This window comes from Lissotriton helveticus, chromosome 3_2, assembly GCF_964261635.1.
Source record: "Lissotriton helveticus chromosome 3_2, aLisHel1.1, whole genome shotgun sequence".
In the NCBI taxonomy this organism is placed as follows: Eukaryota; Metazoa; Chordata; class Amphibia; order Caudata; family Salamandridae; genus Lissotriton; species Lissotriton helveticus.
This window is the reverse complement of record NC_136062.1, coordinates 21,805,831-21,819,431: the sequence shown is the minus strand read 5'-3', so window position 1 is coordinate 21,819,431 and position 13,601 is coordinate 21,805,831. Positions and strand designations below refer to the sequence as shown.

Below are 13,601 nucleotides of genomic sequence, written 5' to 3'. Positions count from 1 at the left end.
CAAATGATAGACCTTTTTTAAGAATTCTGGTTTCATCTTGTGTGAGAATTTTATTGGACAAATTTACAATTGGAGATTGTTTTAATTCTTGTAATTTTGTCTCCTGGTGGACATCTCCCATGGCTGCTGATTGAAACGGACTTTTCCTCTTGGTTTTGTCTGGCCTCTTCCTAAAAAAGGCGTTTGATGGTTTTGCTGAGATCCTCTCCTGTTATTGAACCTTCGGGGTTCCGGAGTGTCACTTTCACTGCTGCTACCTGAAGAAGATGTTTCTGAGAATGTTATATAATTGTTAGATGACCTCCCCTGAAATTCCTGTAAATGCCTTCGTGCCTTCGTGATTCAGGTCGCGAGTAGAAGTCCGTTTGTAAATACGGATAGACTTTATCTATGTTGAAATTCCGTTTATCTTTCTCAAATTGAGAGCTCTTTTGGTTGAAGGTAAAATCTTTGAATTCTCCTATTTCTTTTTCGACTTTTTCCAATAGACTTTTGGCATCCGTGATAAGTTGATTTGTGTGAAACTGACATAACAGTGGAACCGGTCCACAAACGTACACGGATACTGACGACCCGTGTGCAATACAGAGGAGCAGGGAAAGCGTGGAGCAAAGGTATGTGCAAGTCCGTTCTTTAACGAGACAACACCCTATTCGATAGAACAAACTTAAACATCGGCATACAACGGACTAATGGGACGCTTCATTTCCCCACCTATAGGCCAAAAATCGATTAATTCGAGCACCGCCATTTACAACATGAAGTCAGGCGATCACGCCACTGACAAGTAAGCCTACATGCTGTTATTCTGTTAAAACGCAATCCTTTTTCCTCCCCCCACCGGAGCACTCATTTGCTTTCCTTTTTTGCCCAAATAGAAAATCTGTGAGGTCCCCAGCGTCGAGTATGTAAGTACCATGGTGTTGTTGGTTTATTGATATTTAGACTAGGCATGGCTCCAACATGTGGCTGTAGGCTTATGATTCCAAACATTTGTTTTTTAGTCGATCAACGTCTGGGCTCCCAAATCCAAGCATGAGATCGCACAAGGTAGGAAGCGAAGGCGTGCATAGGTGGCTAGAAGCATTAAACAGATCCCCAATTTAATTATAATTCCTGACCCAGTTCTTATCTTTTCTCTCCTTTCCAGCCATGAGGTCCTGATGAGAACCCCTTGAATTATAAGAAAGGGTTCGAAACGCGTAGACCAATCTACTGCACCATAAGACCATTTAATTTTTACATAATTCTTGCAAAACATTTTAAAAAAACTTGATTTGTTTTCTTGATACAGTAATCTATGGTGTTCTTTTTGAATTTCTAATCCTTTGTGTACATATAATTTGTTTTGTGACATTGGAAACTGTAAATACAAGTGTGTGTGTGTGCTGTGTGTGAGAGAATGAATGTGAAATGTTGATCAACTTGCTAGTTTTTGTTTTACGAGAATGTCATTTTTATGAAGAATTGTCTCTGTATTGTCTTTGTATTTGAATCTTGGTGAATTTTTGAACAAACCTTTAAATTGTTGATTCCCTTCATAATTTGAATAAAATTGATTTAAACTGTGAACTTGGTCACTGTCCCGCACTTAGTTTAATTCTGAGCGCGCAGGCGATCTTGCATAAATAGAGACTACAGTACTGGCTTTTTGGTTGGTTAATTGTATTAGAGAGGCTTGGCCTTACTGTGGGAAGCCCACACCCAGTGTGGTGGTTTCTATCATGTGGTGAAAGCATTATAAATAATGGCGCTTCTTACTCTCTGTTTATGTTTATGTTTATGTGAACAAAGGCAAGTGGTTCCCGAAACGCGTAATCAGGAAACAGCAATAAAAATTTGACTTGCCTGCAGTTTTGGTGGTTCGTGAATCCTTTGTGGCGGAAGGAGCGATAACGCTGCGAGCAGATGAAGGACCCTTGGTGATTTTTATAAATATATATATATATATATATATCTATATGCGGCAGTCCAGCCGCAGAGTATGCACCACCCCGTTAACGTGGGGGTCACGGCAGTGAAGTAGCAGCCGTACATGGAATCGAGGACGGGCCCACTTGTGGAGTCCATACAGGACTTGATTGTGTGCTTTCCGTACTACACTTCCCAGAAGTCTCACTGGAGCCTCCCATCGACGGGCGAGTTATATAATTGGAGAAGTGTAGCGGGTGCGCACACCGCTTCCGTTAAAGCCCCTGAAGAGAAGCAGATGGAGCTTCGAAACGCGTCGGGCAGATCCATTACGGAGCGGCGTCTACAAGCGGATCCCCGTCCTCACCTACACATAAATAAAGCTGCTGCTCGCGTGCTACTCACATGGTGGACAACCTTGGAGCGTGAATATATATATATATATAACAGTTTTGAGAGTTGCTACTCCTCCATTTAGTTTGTGAAAGATAAGTAAAAAGACAAGGATTCAAATCCTCTATTTGAAAACAGCTTTGTGTGTTTATTTTCAAAGAAACTTCTTGACAAAATTCAAATGATTAAATATCGTATTGAACAAAGGATGTCAGCCCTAACAGGATAGTGCCCGTCATGACGTGTTTCGCTCACCAAAAACGAGCTTGAGATATATATATATATATATATATCTCTCAGCAAAATCGTTTCAATAAAGAAACACGCCGCACACTACTCCATAGGTTAAATTCTTGGGTTTATTTTCTGTAGGATCCCCACCTACGCGTTTCGGACAACAATCTGTCCCTGGTCACGGTACAAACATTAGTCCATCATCACTTTCCACCTTTTATACCTGTAGTCACCACTTGGCAATTAAGGTGCATTGTGGGCACAGTAGTTTTATGGATTGGTTTCATTCCAAATCATGCACCGCAAAGGCCGGATCCCAGCATTTTCACGACACAAATAATGCTCAAATAATTGAATTAAATGATGAAAGACCATGACGCTGGGTGCAGTCCTTACGGACTGTTGATGATGTGGCTGAGTATGCTCACATCTTAAAGCGCCAATTTCATCTATATTTATAATATTAGTAGTGGACTGAGTGTCCTTATTATCAATGAGGGCTAAGTGCCTGTGAGTATACATTGAGTCGCTGATGATGGACTAATGTTTGTACCGTGACCAGGGACAGATTGTTGTCCGAAACGCGTAGGTGGGGATCCTACAGAAAATAAACCCAAGAATTTAACCTATGGAGTAGTGTGCGGCGTGTTTCTTTATTGAAACGATTTTGCTGAGAGGTATTTTGCGAGGGTGTCCTGAACCTCGCCGCCGGCACCAGCTACAGAGCTCCTCTCACTATTGGGACATTTGCTTATACATATATATATATATATATATTTATTTTTTTTTTAATTATAGATATATATATATATTTATTTCTACAACTCCATTCAGGATGGTGAACACACAGCAGGTGCTTCCGTGAACGGGGTTGAGACCCGTTTAGTTGCACAACAAATTGAAAATCAGGTAGGCAATTCAATAGATTTAATTATGCAGACACGTTTCGGCGTAGTGTCTTCCTGAATGCAATTAAATCACGGTAACACATCGCGTGATTGATTTAAAATGTCCAGCTGTTGCTCCTATTGGTGTAACTCCAGCGTCTGCATAATTAAATCTATTGAATTGCCCAGAGAGTGCTCCTACCCGTTTTTCTCACACATATATATATATATATATATATATACACACTCTTTTGCAAATGTAGGTGAAAAAAGAAAAAAAAATGTTACCTGTCTGATAACTTGTAGCATCCAATGTGGTTAAAATCACTTGAATCACATACATTTGCTTGAGCATTGAATTCACTGTATATTTTACATAAGTAACAGAGGAACATTCTTTAGTAAATCAGACAAAGGCTTAAGTATGACTAGAGTGTGGATGAAGTTTCTAAATTTCTCTGCAATATTGTGAACCTACCAATAGGTAAACATTTTTACATTTAGATGCATTGATTGGTCGGAAGAAGTGGGTAGGATAAGTAGAAGGGCAGCAAGCATTTTGTTAATTTTCCAATCGAACACATTGCTTACTTCTGCAACTCTTACAACTACATTACAAAACTAAACAACATTTTCTAACACTAACTCATTCAAAATAAAGAGGAAATATATACTTTAACATAACTTACCAATAAGTTTCTCATTTTTCTCCATAACATCCTTCTTCTCTCCATTTATCTATAATAATATGGAAATAGGTATCAGGCATTTAGAGTAAAGAAAATACGCTAGTATCCCAAACGGAGTTTGAAAATATATGTGAAGAACTCGAACAACCATGTAGCACTATAAAACTTTTTTTTTGGTAACCAACTTTATTACACAGCAAGTACATTCCACATCATAGATAATAAGGGTTGTGCATTGAGAAACATACAAAGGAAATGTCAATATCAGAAAGTGGAATTAAATACATTACATTGACAAACCATATAAAGAACACCAATTCCGCCACACCTTTTCATGTTTACAAGGGCAGCCACGGGCACTGTGGACAGGCTCTTGTTGTGCACACCAATCTACCCCCCTGCACCAGCATTTGAGCGAGGGGGGTGTTGGCCACTTTCAAACACGAGCTACATCTCTTTTGGCCACTAGGCAGGTCATTCCAATGAGAATTTGTTCGCCACAGGGTCTCCCAGTTCCTCCATCGGTCCCATGGAGGAACATGGAGTCAGTTCGAGAGGGTGCCCAAGGCCCGCCAAAAGCATTTTTTGTTTTGCTAATAACTTTGCCGCCATTTGACAAATTTTCAAGAAAATTTCAAAACTAGGTTGCCACTCACTTCAGCTGCTGTTTGGAAAGTTTCGGGGTGATTCGTCAAATGGGGCCAAGATAAAGGAGGAGGGTCCCAAAAAGCGAATTTCGTATGCAATTTGATAGGGATTTTGAACATGACTACAGCCGGAACCACTTAACAGAATTACACCTAATTTGGCAAAAAGATCGATCTTGCTCGAGAAAGATCTCTTTTCGCAATTTGGTACAAATCCGTTATGTAGTTTTGGAGTGATTAAGGAAAAAAGATTTATGTATATCTGCCTACAATAATCCTCAGCGGATCTGACACATCTCATGGTGAGATCTGAATGGCTGTCAGCACTTCAACTAAGAAGTGTTGGCAGCCATCTTGGGACTCAGGACTCGGCCTCAGTCCCCAAAAACAAACCACAAGGGAACAAGGTGGGAATATCCCGACGCCCTATGCCTGGTAGTGTGGACAAAGACCCCACCAGGTGCCAAACATTTTAAAACAATATATATTATCCAACGGATCCACGGGACAATTAAAAACCAAAAACAAACAAGGGCGGTTTCCTGCACCTGTTTTCAATAGCCCTCCAGCTGGGCCAGGTCCTATAATATTATGTAATTGAGGTCGGAGGGACGCGCAGCTCACTGCCCCCTCCGTGGACTGCTTTTGGCCCTGGGCATAGGCTTCAAAATCAAAAGTGGAGGGGGGCCACAGAGTCCGATTTTGACCCCAGGGATCCCATCCCCCACAACCCAGCCTATGTACAACATGGAGAAGCCGGCCGCGAGGCACTACTCCCGGGTCAATTCCAACCCCGGAGGTCCCACCACCCGAGGCCAGAAATTGCTATAAATTGTGACCACTTTAAATAAAGACCATGGTTTAAGTTGGTTTCCCTGCCTGCTCGAAAGTGGGCAGAGAAACAGATAACAATATAGTTCGCGGCAGGCGGGAACAATGCCGTCTCCCGTTGCAAGCGGGAGCCGGGCTGTGGCTGCAGGGCTTTCCCGAGGCGCTCAAGGATGGAGTGGGTGCCTTGGGTGGGCTCCAGGGCACCCACGTAAATGTATGTGTATATATAGTATATATAATATAGTAATTTATACATATATCAGGGTAGGGTCGTTTAGGATTTAGGGGTGTATTAGGTGGCAAGGGTATTTTTAGGGTTTAGGGTGGGTAAAGGTATTTGGGTGCCAAGGATATTTTTAGGGTATAGGACGGGTAAAGGTATTTGGGTGGCAAGGGTGTTTTAGGGTTTAGTATGGGTAGGGGTATTTCGGTGGCAAGGGTGATTTTAGCGTTAGGGTGGGTTAGGGCATTTGGGTGACAAGGATGTTTTTAGGGTATAGGGTGGGTAATGCTATTTGGATGGCAAGGATATTTTTAGGGTGGGTGATGGTATTTGGGTTGAAGGGTATTTTTAGGGTTTAGGATGGGTAAGGTTATTAGTGTGGCAAGGGTGTGTTAAGGGTGGGTAGGGGCATTGGGGGTAAGGGTATATTTAGGGTTTAGTGGTAGTTGAGTTTAAAAGTGTGGGGGCGATAAGGTAAAATATATATAGATATATGTATTTATAAATATATGAAAAGGCTTCCCACTATGAAATACTTACATTTGCGTTGTAAAGGCATGCGCGGTAATGGACGTCCAGTAAAGGCATGTGTGGTTCCGATATATATACATACTTACAAATATACATACATGCGCAAGGGAGCTGTGTTGCAGAGAGGTGTTCAGAGGGCACGCCCCCTTTTTATAACACGCTGCAAGGCAGCTCCGTGGCGCTTAATGGAGGTACCTGTTGGACTAGTTGGCCCCTAGGGAACCTCATGATTGAAGAGGAATTATTTCCCCAACTTAAAACGCGCCACAGGTCATGTTTGCACACATATCACCTCAAGCCCCGCCCCCTACCTTCACCACTGTGGAAACACGCCCCGTAGCGCGTTCTAAGTTGGGGGATTAAGTCTCCTTGCATAATGGGGGTCCCTGGAGGCCAACTAGCCCACCAGGAACCTCCAGTATGTGCCAGGAGGCTGCGTTGCAGAGAGGTGTAAAAAGGGGCGTGGCCTCTTTACACGTCTCTGCAAGGCAGCCCCCTGGCTCATTTGCAGAGGGAGAACGAATTCCCCTTGAATACTGGGGGTCAACTAGCCCACTAGGAACCTCCAGTATGCGCCGGGGGCTGCGTTGCACAGAGGTGTAATGAGGCCCTCCCCTTTTTACACCTCTCTGCAACGCAGCCCCCTGGCGCGTTTAGAGAGGGGGAACTAATTCCCCTTGCATATTGGGGGTCCCTGGGGGCCAACTAGCCCATCAGGAACCTCCAGTATGCGCCAGGGAGCTGCATTGCAGAGAGGTGTAATGAGGCCATGTCCCTTTTTACAACACTCTGCAAAGCAGCTCCATGGCCTTACTGGAGGTATCTGGTGAGCTAGTTGGTCCCCAGGGACCCCCAGTATTCAAGGGAAATTACTTCCCCCTCTGCAAATGCGCCAGGGGGCGCGTTTGCAGAGTGGTTCAGGGAGGGGGCAGGGCTTGAGGTGACAGATTGCACCACTCTGCAACACAACTCCTGGCGCATTTGCAGAGGGGGAACTAATTCCCCTTGAATACTGGGGGTCCCTGGAGGCCAACTAGCCCACCAGGAACCTACAGTTTGTACCAGGGTGCTGTGTTGCAGAGAGGTGTAAAAAGGGGCGTGGCTTTTTTACACGTCTCTTCAAGGCAGCGCCCTAGCGCATACTGGAGGTTCCTGGTGGGCTACTTGGCCCCCAGGGACCCCCAGTATTCAAGGGGAATTATTTGCCCCTCTGCAAACATGCCAGGGGGCGCATTTGCAGAGTGGTGCCGTTATGGTTTTTTTGGGGATCGGCAGTGTACGCGTACCCTGCACGTATCCCGGGATTTAAAAAATAAAATAATACTTTTTGGGGCCTTGGTGGTCCTTGTGGGACCCCCTGAGCAGGCCTAGGGGGTCAGGAACCTCCAGTATGCGCCAGGGGGCTGCCTTGCAGAGAGGTGTAAAAAGGGGCGGGGCCTCTTTACACGTCTCTGCAAGGCAGCCCCTTTGTGCGTTTGCAGAGGGGGAACTAATTCCCCTTGAATCCTGGGGGTCCCTGGGGGCCAACTAGCCCACCAGGAACCTCCAGTATGCGCCAGAGGGCTGCATTGCTCAGAGGTGTAAAAAGGGGCGTGGCCTCAATACACCTCTCTGCAATGCAGCCCCCTGGCGCGTTTGCAGAGGGGGAACTAATTCCTCTTGCATACTGGGGGTCCCTGGGGGCCAACTATCCCACCAGGAACCTCCAGTATGCGCCAGGGGGCTGCGTTGCACAGAGGTGTAATGAGGCCCCGCCCCTTTTTACACCTCTCTGCAACGCAGCCCCCTGGCGCGTTTACAGAAGGGGAACTAATTCCCCTTGCATATTGGGGGTCCCTGGGGGCCAACTAGCCCACCAGGAACCTCCAGTATGCGCCAGGAAGCTGCATTGCAGAGAGGTGTAATGAGGCCACTCCCCTTTTTACAAGTCTCTGCAACGCACCCCCTGGCCCGTTTACAGAGGGGGAACTAATTCCCCTTGCATATTGGGGGTCCCTGGGGGCCAACTAGCCCACCAGGAACCTCCAGTATGCACCAGGGAGCTGCATTGCAGAGAGGTGTAATGAGGCCACGCCCCTTTTTACAACACTCTGCAAAGCAGCTCCATGGCACTTACTGGAGGTACCTGGTGAGCTAATTGGCCCCCAGGGACCCCCAGTATTCAAGGGAAATTACTTCCCCCCTCTGCAAACACGCCAGGGGGCGCATTTGCAGAGTGGTGGAGGGAGGGGGCAGGGCTTGAGGTGACAGATTGCACCACTCTGCAAACGCGCCCCCTGATCAAGTTATCTGAAGATAACGAAACGCGTTGGTATTTCCTTTGAAGACTGGAAGCTGCTGATTAATTAAAAGAATCTTTGGGCAACACTGATTCCTGTGAGTGCGGACTATTATTTTCTCGTGAAGGAAACCATTGGTGCATGTGTGTGTGTGTGTGTGTGTGTATATATATATATATATCTATATATATATATATATAAGAATCTGTTGGAAGCAGTTGGTGTGGCCTGTTTTACGCTGCTGGAAGAGCGCGTGTGTTCTGTTTGTGTTTATATATATATACACACCTCCACAGCGGTAAAATATAACAGCAAAAAGGCGCACTCATGGGTCAATAACGGCCAAGTTCTTTATTGTACGGTCTCCCCCCCCCCCCCACCTTGCTGACAGACGCGTTTCGGCGTAAAACGCCTTTCTCAATGTCAGTTTAATAAAGTTAGAATCAAACTTAAGTACATCCTATTGGTGCATGTGATCTAAACATTTCCAACAAAGTGCTAACAGTCAAGGAAGTGACAACACCTAGAAATCTCTGGCGGCCATCTTTGAAAGTGCAAAAAAGTGAATAAAGTAACAGTGAAAAAAACTAAAGTATTGCAAAATTGCAGTTTGTCGGGTAATTCCATCTGTGGAGTTACAAATGGTTTAGAATTCACTGTAAATTAAACATTTCATAAAGAATAGCTAAACAACCATGTGTAACATTATTTCGTATCCATTTACACTTTTTAACAATTGTGCATGGGCCAACTTAATGTTACATTGTGGCAGAATTTTATGTGATTTTCCTGGTCTTTAGAAATAATTGGTGTTTTAAGTTTATTCTCTCTCTCTTTATGGTAGATTGGAGAGCCTTCCATGAAAGTATATGTTGTTTACATTAAAATACAAAATTATAAGCTATATGTCATAAATGAGCGTCAATATTCAGTATAATTACTATAATCTATTCTACGAAAGAGCTGACTTGACGGCGGGGAATTTTCTTTATTCTTTTAAAGAAAATTGCAGCAGAACAGAGATACAGGGAAGGTAGCATTGCATTGATGGTTACTAACCGAGGTGTACCCACATTTCTTCATCCCCATTGTGGCCCCCTGGTGTCATGGTTTGGAGCTTGATAATGTAATTGGATTCTAGTATCCGCAATTGTCTCATTCTATCCCCTCCCCTTTCATTTTTGGGGACCTGATCCAGACTGTAGTGATGCAGATGACGGTGACCGTCCTGTATCCTGCAGACGCGGTCGCTCCCCCACGCTGCTCCCCGCCCTGCCTGCCCTGCAGCCTGGTATCGTAGCACATCGCTGCGGCGCTTGAGGAATCAATTTGCTCTTTATATTTGCTAGATTGCCTTAATTGCCTGTTTGTCTTTCATAGCGATATCGTAGCGCTAGAATACCTTAATTGCCTGCCTCTCATCTCATACACGGTTACATTGCAGCACTTGACCGCCTTGACTGCTTGATTAATTGTTTGTATTCAGACATCGTGTGGCTAAATTGTGAAAGCGCGCTGCTATTACAAGTTAATTTGCCTGCCCGTAAATTTAAAGGTGCCACTGCCATATGCTTCGCATTGGCTTCTAGCTCGTTTCTGGCTGCCCGCCATTTTATTTTTTGTTGTTGTTATTGTGTGACCCCCTGCCCGGGTCTCCGCCCCGCTCCCGCCTCCCAGCTGACCCTCCCTCGCCCCTCCCCCTCCACTATCCGCTTATGTCAAATGTAGCTGCGCGCAGCGTTCACGCGCAGCGGTCGCGCCCCATGCGCGCCGAAGGTGCGCCAAAGGTAAGCCCGTCTACGCCCATCCGCGCCTGGACCGCGCCCAGCGCCAGACCCCCTGGTCCTCGCAAACCCATCTCCTCCCGCATCACATACGAGGCCGCCACCCTCCTAGCCCTTAACCCCGGACGCACACCACAATGCTACGAGGCTGCCCCAGGACATACCCACGGCCCATTCGCCTGCCACTCCTGCAAGTTCGCCTGCACCAAGACCCCCACCAAATACACTAACCCCACACACAGACCCGACCCTAACCACCTGAAGTGCTTCTTGCTTAACACCCGCTCGATCCACAGACACGCCACTGAACTCTGGGACCTACTCGACACTGCTTCACCGGACGTCGCCTTCCTTACAGAAACCTGGATGAACGCATCTTCAGCGCCCGACATCGCCATAGCCATCCCAGACGGCTACAAGATCATCCGAAAAGACCGCAACAACCAAACAGGAGGAGGCATCGCCATCGTCCATAACAACACCATCAGAATCACGACCAGCTCCGACGATAACCTTACAACCGCCGAACACCTCCACTTTCAGATCCACACCGACCCTAGAACCACACTTAGAGGCACCCTCATCTACAGACCACCAGGAACCCGTAAACAATTCAGCGAAGACATCACTGACTTCATCAGCCCACATGCCCTCGCATCCGATAACTACATGCTACTGGGAGACCTCAACTTCCACCTGGAAAAGAAAAACGACAGCAACACCACCACCCTTCTGGACAACCTGGCCAATCTTGGTCTCAAGCAACTTGTCGACACCCCCACCCATCTAGCCGGACATACGCTCGACCCAATCTTCACCTCCAGCAAGCACATCTCCTTCGATCACACCACAGCTCTCCATTGGACGGACCACAGCTGTGTTCACTTCAGCTACAGAACTACCTCGTCCCACAACCCCCCACAACCTATTCCACGAAGAAACTGGAACAAAATCACCACCGACCAACTCCTCACATCGCTCAATCAAAACCCTCCCGCCCTCCCATCAGACCCAAACCAAGCGGCCACCAAACTCAAACAATGGATCACTCACAGCGCTAACGAACTAGCACCCTTGGAAAACCACCAAACCAAACAGGGCAGCCAAAAAGCCCCCTGGTTCAACGAAGACCTTAAGAAATCAAAGAAACTATGCCGTACTCTCGAGAAAACATGGAGAAAAAACCCAACCACTGACAACCTGACCACCCTCAAGAAAGCCACCCGCAAACACCACCAACTGATCCGATCCACCAAGAAGTCAGCATTCAAGGATCGACTCGACAACAAGGCCCAAAACAGCAAGGAACTATTCAACATCGTCAAAGAATTTACCAACCGCACCACAGCCTCAAACGACATCACTCCCTCCCAAGAACTCTGCGACTCCTTATCCTCTTTCTTCTATAACAAAATCGCCGACATACATAACAGCTTTGAGAACACTTCCAAAGAACAATCCACTCCACCCACCTCCGAACCTAAACCGCCCTCTAACATCCTTAACACCTGGAACCCAATCACCACTGAAGACACCATCCGCCTAATGAACTCCATCCATTCAGGCTCGCCAACCGACCCCTGTCCCCACCACATCTTCAACAAAGCAGACTCCATCATCGCACCCCATCTCCGTGATATCATCAACTGCTCCTTCAAATCCGCTACCTTCCCAGAAAGCTGGAAACACGCTGAACTCAGCGCACTCTTGAAGAAACCCACAGCGGACCCCTCTGAACTCAAGAACTACCGCCCCATTTCCCTCCTCCCTTTCCCTGCCAAAGTCATTGAGAAAGCCGTCAACAGACAGCTCGCCGCCTTCCTTGAATCCAACAACTCCCTCGACCCCTCACAGTCCAGCTTTCGTGCCAAACACAGCACCAAAACAGCCCTTATTGCAGCGACAGACGACATCCGAACACTACTGGACAACGAAGAAACAGTTGCCCTCATCCTACTTGACCTCTCCGCCGCCTTCGACACGGTCTGTCATAGCACCCTCATACAACGCCTCAGCAACATCGGCATACAAGAAAAAGCCTTAGACTGGATCATCTCGTTCCTCGCCGGGAGGACCCAGAGAGTCCGACCTCCCCACATTCAAATCAGAGGCCACCGAAGTCATCTGCGGAGTACCACAAGGATCATCACTCAGTCCCACCCTCTTCAACGTCTACATGAGTCCCCTCGCTTCCATCGCGCGACAACACAACCTCAACATCATCTCCTACGCTGACGACACCCAACTGATCCTTTCTCTTACCAAAGACCCTAACACCGCCAAAACCAATCTCCATGAAGGCATGAAAGAAGTAGCCGAATGGATGAAAAACAGCCGCCTAAAACTTAACTCAGACAAAACGGAAGTCCTCATCCTAGGATCATCCCCCTCTGCCTGGGATGATTCATGGTGGCCATCGGCCCTGGGCACAGCACCCATACCCACAGACCACGCACGTAACCTGGGCTTCATCCTAGACTCCTCCCTCTCGATGTCCAGACAAGTCAACGCCGTCTCATCCTCTTGCTTTAACGTACTTCGTATGTTCAAAAAAACCTTTTGTTGGATCCCCACCGAAACAAGAAAGACTGTCACCCACGCTCTGGTCACTAGCCGTCTGGACTATGGAAACACCCTCTACGCCGGAATCACTTCCAAATTACAGAAAAAACTCCAACACATCCAAAACGCATCAGCCAGACTCTCATTGGACATCCCGCGCCAAGCTCACATTACCGGTCACCTGAAAGACCTCCACTGGCTTCCAGTCAACAAGAGAATAACGTTCCGTCTCCTCACCCACGCACACAAGGCCCTCTACAATCTAGGACCCGAATGCCTCAACACACGACTGTCCCTCTACACACCGACCCGCCAACTTAGATCCTCCAATCAAGCCCTCGCTGCAGTTCCACGCATCCAAAGATCCACCATGGGAGGAAGATCCTTCTCCTACTTGGCAGCCAAAACCTGGAATTCTCTCCCCACACACCTCCGCCTCACCCAGAACCACATTTCCTTCCGGAAGGAACTTAAAACCTCGCTATTCGATAAATAATGCACCCCCTTCCCCCAAGCGCCTTGAGACCCTCTGGGTGAGTAGTGCGCTATACAAATTCCTGAACTTGAACTTGAACTTGACTGAAAAAGCTCAATAGATCCCTATTGCTTTTGTGACATCCCTCTAAATAA

General features: G+C 46.7%; 1 protein-coding gene across 1 annotated transcript in view; it reads right to left on the bottom strand.

Annotated features, from left to right (window-relative positions):
• USP8 (ubiquitin specific peptidase 8) overlaps positions 1-13,601 on the bottom strand; it is a 627,337-nt gene that overhangs the window by 481,207 nt on the left and 132,529 nt on the right. Inside the window, exon 5 of the mRNA XM_078684757.1 lies at positions 4,115-4,163. Within this exon, the coding sequence (XP_078540883.1) occupies positions 4,115-4,163 (49 nt within the window). The remainder of the gene's footprint in view (positions 1-4,114; positions 4,164-13,601) is intronic.